Source organism: Nicotiana sylvestris, chromosome 12, assembly GCF_000393655.2.
Source record: "Nicotiana sylvestris chromosome 12, ASM39365v2, whole genome shotgun sequence".
NCBI classification, from domain to species: domain Eukaryota; kingdom Viridiplantae; phylum Streptophyta; class Magnoliopsida; order Solanales; family Solanaceae; genus Nicotiana; species Nicotiana sylvestris.
In genome coordinates, this window is record NC_091068.1 from 3,763,996 (window position 1) to 3,769,499 (window position 5,504).

General features: G+C 43.1%; 3 protein-coding genes across 3 annotated transcripts; all 3 read right to left on the bottom strand.

The window, feature by feature from the left end:
- On the bottom strand, positions 1-555 carry LOC138882619 (uncharacterized). Its single transcript, XM_070163221.1, has 3 exons — positions 430-555; positions 195-348; positions 1-107 (listed from the first exon to the last, which is right to left on the bottom strand). Exons 1-3 carry the CDS (start codon positions 553-555, stop codon positions 1-3), a joined length of 387 nt encoding a protein of 128 aa, XP_070019322.1.
- A 303-nt stretch (positions 556-858) lies between these two features.
- Positions 859-1,439, bottom strand: LOC138882620 (uncharacterized). Its single transcript, XM_070163222.1, has 2 exons — positions 1,189-1,439; positions 859-1,099 (listed from the first exon to the last, which is right to left on the bottom strand). The coding sequence occupies exons 1-2, from the start codon at positions 1,437-1,439 to the stop codon at positions 859-861; spliced, it is 492 nt and encodes a 163-aa protein (XP_070019323.1).
- A 617-nt stretch (positions 1,440-2,056) lies between these two features.
- LOC138882621 (uncharacterized) lies at positions 2,057-5,074 on the bottom strand. Its single transcript, XM_070163223.1, has 7 exons — positions 4,825-5,074; positions 4,530-4,696; positions 4,125-4,437; positions 3,329-4,082; positions 3,130-3,149; positions 2,669-3,033; positions 2,057-2,269 (listed from the first exon to the last, which is right to left on the bottom strand). Exons 1-7 carry the CDS (start codon positions 5,072-5,074, stop codon positions 2,057-2,059), a joined length of 2,082 nt encoding a protein of 693 aa, XP_070019324.1.
- Positions 5,075-5,504: the final 430 nt, after the last annotated feature.

Consider the following 5,504-nt stretch of genomic DNA (forward strand, 5'->3'; position numbering starts at 1 on the left):
CTAATCATCATCAATTTCAGCTTCTGCAACGATCTGAAGGGATGGAATCTCAACTTCTGCAGGTATAACTGCTTCAGTTCCATATACCAATAGATAAGGAGTTGCACCTACTGAAGTGTGAACAGTAGTGCGATAACCCAGTAAGGCAAAAGGCAACCTTTCATGCCACTGCCTAGAACCTTGAACCATCCTACGAAGTATCTTCTTTATGTTCTTGTTAGCAGCCTCAACAGCTCCATTTGCCTTGGGGCGATACGGAGTGGAGTTCCGATGAATGATCTTGAACTGTTGGAATACCTCTTTCATCAAATGACTGTTGAGATTAGCAGTATTGTCTGTGATGATCACCTTGGGAATTTTGAATCGACAAATGATATTTGAATGAACAAAATCCACCACCGCCTTCTTGGTCACAGACTTGAAAGTTACAGCTTCGACCCACTTGGTAAAGTAATCAATGGCCACCAGAATAAACCTATGCCCGTTTGACGTTGTTGGCTCAACTGGTCCAATGACATCCATGCCCCAAGCAACAAAGGGCCAAGGTGCAGCCATTGTGTGTAACTCAGATGGGAGAGAATGAATCAAATCACAATGTACTTGGCATTGATGACACTTGCGAACAAAACTGATACAGTCCTGTTCTATGGTGAGCCAATAGTAACCTGCTCGAAGTATCTTCTTTGCCAAGACATACCCGTTCATGTGCGGCCCGCAAACTCCAGAATGCACTTCGGCCATGATAGTTGAAACTTCTTTAGCATCTATGCACCTCAGCAATCCTAAATCCGGAGTCCTCTTGTACAAGATTCCTCCACTCAAGAAAAATCCACTAGCCAGACGTCGAATGGTTCTCTTTTAGTCACCTGTAGCATGTACTGGATATACCCCTGACCTGATGTATTCCTTGACATCGTGGAACCAAGGTTCGCCATCTATTTCTTCTTCCACCATATTACAATAAGCATGTTGATCACGAACTTGGATATGCACGGGGTCAACATAAGCCTTGTCCAGATGATGTAATATTGACGCCAGAGTAGCCAAGGCATCAGCAATCTCATTATGAATCCTAGGAATATGTCTAAATTCAACCGACCTGAATCGTTGACAAAGATCATGCAGACACTGTCGGTACGGTATGAGCTTCAAATCTCGAGTCTCCCATTCTCCTTGAATTAAACCTACAAATCTGAATCTCCCAGAACCAGTATTTCCTGGACTCCCATGTCTACAGCTAACCTCAAACCTAGGATGCATGCTTCATACTCGGCCATATTGTTAGTGCAATAAAATCGAAGCTGGGCTGTTACAGAGTAGTGTTGCCCTGTTTCAGATATAAGTACAGCCCCTACTCCGACGCCCTTCATGTTAGCAGCTCCATCAAAGAAGAGTTTCCAACCTGGCTTTTCATCTCGGTCAACCTTGTCGACACACATGACCTCTTCATTAGGAAAATAAGTCTTCAGTGGCTCATATTCATCATCCACCGGATTCTCGGCCAAGTGGTCGGCCAAGGCTTGGGCCTTCATCGCGGTCCGAGTCACATAGATGATGTCAAACTCAGTAAGTAAAATCTGCCACTTCGCCAGTCTTCCCGTGGGCATAGGCTTCTAAAAGATATACTTTAGAGGATCTATGCGGGAAATGAGGTAAGTAGTGTAGGACGACAGATAATGCTTCAACTTTTATGCAACCCAAGTCAGGGCGCAACATGTCCTCTCAAGCAGAGTGTACTTAACCTCATAGGGAGTGAACTTCTTACTGAGATAATAGATTGCTTGCTCCTTCTTTACCGTGATGTCATGTTGACCCAATACACAGCCAAAAGAATTATCCAAACCTGTCAAATAAAGAATTAAAGGTCTTCCAGGCTCTGGTGGGACCAGCACAGGTGGATTCGACAGGTACCTCTTAATTTTATCAAATGCTTCTTGACATTCGTCCGTCCACTTGACCGCAACATTCTTCTTCAGCAGCTTAAAGATGGGCTCACAGGTTGTCGTGAGTTGAACAATGAACCTGCTGATGTAAATTAACCTTCCAAGCAAACTCGTCACCTCTGTTTTGTTCTTGGTGGTGGTATCTCTTGAATGGCTTTGATCTTCGACGGGTCTAACTCAATACCACGTCGACTGACCACGAATCCTAGCAGTTTCCCAGACGGGACACCAAATGCACATTTCGCTGGATTGAGCTTGATATTGTACCTGCGGAGCCTTTGGAAAAACTTCCTCAGGTCCTTGACATGGTCAAACTGCTTCTTTGACTTTATGATCACATCATCTACATAAACCTTGATCTCCTTATGTATCATGTCATGAAATATGGTGGTCATCGCCCTCATGTAAGTTGCCCCAGCATTCTTCAAACCAAATGGCATTACCCGATAACAGTATGTTCCCCATGGCATGATGAATGTTGTCTTTTCTGCATCTTCCTCATCTATCAAGATCTGGTGATATCCCGCGTAACAGTCCACAAAAGACCCAATCTCATGCTTGGCACAATTATCGATCAGAATGTGAATGTTCGGAAATGGAAAATCATCCTTTGGGCTTACTTTGTTAAGATCACGGTAATCAACACAGACCCTGGTCTTACCATCTTTCTTTGGTACTGGTACAACATTGGCTAACCAAGTGGGATATCGAGTGACCCGAATGACCTTTGCAGTAAGCTGCTTTGTGATTTCTTCTTTGATCTTCACACTCATATCAGTCGTGAACTTTCGCAACTTTTGCTTGACAGGAGGGAATGCCGGATCAGTTGGCAATTTATGAACTATCAGATCAGTGCTCAGGCCCGATATATCATCATATGACCATGCAAAGACATCTTTGTACTCAAACAATATTTTGATTATTTCCTCCTTAACTTGTGATTCTAAATGCACACTTATCTTGGTTTCCCTAACATCATTCTGGTCCCCTAAATTGATTGCTTTGGTCTTACTCAAATTAGGCTTTGGTTTTTCTTCAAATTGTTTTAGCTCTTTACTGATTTCCTCAAATGCTGCTTCTTCATCATATTCTATTTCATCATCATATTCTACTTCTTGGATTGTTATTTCAGAATTAGATTGGCTTTTAAGACTCGGCTGAAAACTCTTCATGCATGTCATGTCACTGCAACCAGCATAAAAAGAACTGTACAAAAGAAACAAGAACAAAATAAAACACTATTAAGAATAACGGAAAACGGAAAATTGCATTTCATTGAAAATAAAAGGATAGAAGGGTTTGAACATCAAAACAAGAAAAACTAAAAATCTAGATTACAACCCTGGAATAACCCAGATAACAGAAAGAAAAATAAAGCAAACTACCAAAACTCCTTCCTGGTGGGGAGAGGAGTAGCTTCCCAATTGCTAAGCTTCACGTTTGGGCCAACGAGCTGCACATTTGCTTTACTAGAGCCTTCACCAACTTCTACCATGTTGACTTCTTCGAACAGACTTTGGAACCTATTGATCAGCTCTTCATCAACATCGACCACAGGTTTTGGGATTGAGGAGGTTGGAGGCTTTTCGGCCCCTAGCTTGACAAAAGACTTAGATATGTGTGGGACGGGCTTGGGGAGCGACCATACCTTCTGTTTTAGATTTTTAACCCTTTTCACGTCCTTCTCTGTGGGCATGAATCCCAAACCAAATGTGCCAGGATTCCCACTAGGGCGCGCTGGATGCACAATACCCTGCAGAGATGAGCCCAAACCCTTGCCCGACACAAAACTATTCTTCAACATTTCATTCGCAACCATGACGGACGCGGAGGATAGCTTAGGACCAAGAATGCATTTTCCTTCAGGAATTTTCTCAACAGACACTGTTTTGAAAGTCTGATAGACCCAAGGTCCCTTATCATCTTCAGCTTCGATGAACGGAACAATTGTGTCATTACAAGCTGACAAGTCCTCATCACCATGCACAACTATTTCCTGCGTGTCCCATTCAAACTTCACCATTTGGTGTAGAGAAGACGGGACTGCCTTAGCAGCATGTATCCAGGGCCTGCCCAACAATATATTGTAGAAGACAGCCACATCTAACACTTGGAATTCCATGGTAAACTCAACAGGCCCTATAGACAATTAGAGCATTATATCTTCAACAGAATCTTTACCTCCCCTATCAAAGCCTCGAACACACACACTGTTCAAGTGGATTCTTTCGGTGCCAATCTTCAGTTTTTGTAGAGTAGACATGGGACAAATATTCTCACTAGAGCCATTATCAGCCAAAACCCTTGAGACAACAGAATCTTCACACTTCACCGTGAGATAAAGAGCTCGGTTGTGTTTTGTACCCTCCATAGGAAGTTTATCGTCCGAGAAAGTGATCCTATTTGCTTCGAAGATCCTGCCAGCTATCTTTTCCAAGTGGTTCACTGTGATCTTATCAGGAACATGTGCCTCATTCAAATCTTCATCAAGACCCTGCAATGTTCATCTTAATGTATCAACAAAGACAAAAGAGAAATCTAAGCTGGTGTTTTCCTTAATTGCTCCACAATAGAATAATCCTGCACTTTCATCTTTTTCAGGAACTCCTCAGCTTCTTCCTCAGTGACTGATTTCTTTACTGGCATTGGGCTATCTTTGAATGGCTTGGCTTTCCTTAATTCTTCTGGGGTGAAACATCTCCCAGAACGAGTCAATCCTCCAGTTTCATTGACTTCTTCCTTTATTTCTTTTCCTTTGTATGTCAATATCGCTTGTTTATAATTCCACGGAATAGTCTTGCATCCACCACTGGAAGCTGGGTTACTGGTTTAATGATGATAGGGGTAGTAGGAGCCCCCTTCACAACTATGACAGGCTTACTTGAAATCCCTGGTACTACCACTTTTGAACTTTCTGGCCTTGCCCCGATATCTTTCGACAGCCCTTTCACGACCAACACTGGTGGTTTCGAATTGAGTGAGCTCGGCTTTTCTGTCATCCCTTCAACTGTCAAGGGCATTGCTTTGGTAGAGTCTGAAGCTTTAACCAAATTGCTTTCACTGGCCCAAATCATCATGACGGACTTAGAAGACTTTTTGGGCTCCCCATCCTTGTGAACTATTTCAATCATGTGCGTCTTTGCATGGGCTGGAAAAGGGTTTTGGTTGATGTTTGGCGCATCTGGGCTTTGGAATACAATTTGGTTCGTATCAATGAGCTCCTAGATTGCCCGTTTCAAATGCCAACACTTCTCTATGTCATGCCCTGGAGCATCAGAACAATAGGCGCATCTTAGGGAATAATCGAGGTTTTTTGGAGGGGGATTTGGTATCTTTGACTTAATCGTCCTCAAGACGTCCAACTACCTTAACCTTTGAAACAGACTAGCATAGGACTCTCCAAGCGGGGTAAAAGTTTGTTTCCGCTGCTGCCTCTCTCTCCTATACTCTGGCCTTGATCGAAAATTTGAACCAATGGGGTTTTGATAGGGTTGTGGGGGTGGATAAGTATTTTGTGGAGCTGGGTAGATATTCTGCGGAGCTGGAGCACGCCATTGCGGG

Excerpts from the sequence above, each read along its gene's own strand:
- LOC138882619 (XM_070163221.1), bottom strand. The coding sequence starts at position 555 with ATGGCTGCACCTTGGCCCTTTGTTGCTTGGGGCATGGATGTCATTGGA. Across the intron at positions 349-429 it reads TTACCAAGTGGGTCGAAGCT|GTGATCATCACAGACAATAC; the intron begins GTAACTTTCAAG and ends AAAATTCCCAAG. Across the intron at positions 108-194 it reads GAACATAAAGAAGATACTTC|GTGCAACTCCTTATCTATTG; the intron begins GTAGGATGGTTC and ends ACACTTCAGTAG.
- LOC138882620 (XM_070163222.1), bottom strand. The coding sequence starts at position 1,439 with ATGTGTGTCGACAAGGTTGACCGAGATGAAAAGCCAGGTTGGAAACTC. Across the intron at positions 1,100-1,188 it reads GTTCTGGGAGATTCAGATTT|GTCGGTTGAATTTAGACATA; the intron begins GTAGGTTTAATT and ends TCAACGATTCAG.
- LOC138882621 (XM_070163223.1), bottom strand. The coding sequence starts at position 5,074 with ATGATTGAAATAGTTCACAAGGATGGGGAGCCCAAAAAGTCTTCTAAG. Across the intron at positions 4,697-4,824 it reads GGTAGTACCAGGGATTTCAA|GAAAAGAAATAAAGGAAGAA; the intron begins GTAAGCCTGTCA and ends TGACATACAAAG. Across the intron at positions 3,034-3,129 it reads TTCTTTTTATGCTGGTTGCA|AATATGATGAAGAAGCAGCA; the intron begins GTGACATGACAT and ends ATGATGAAATAG.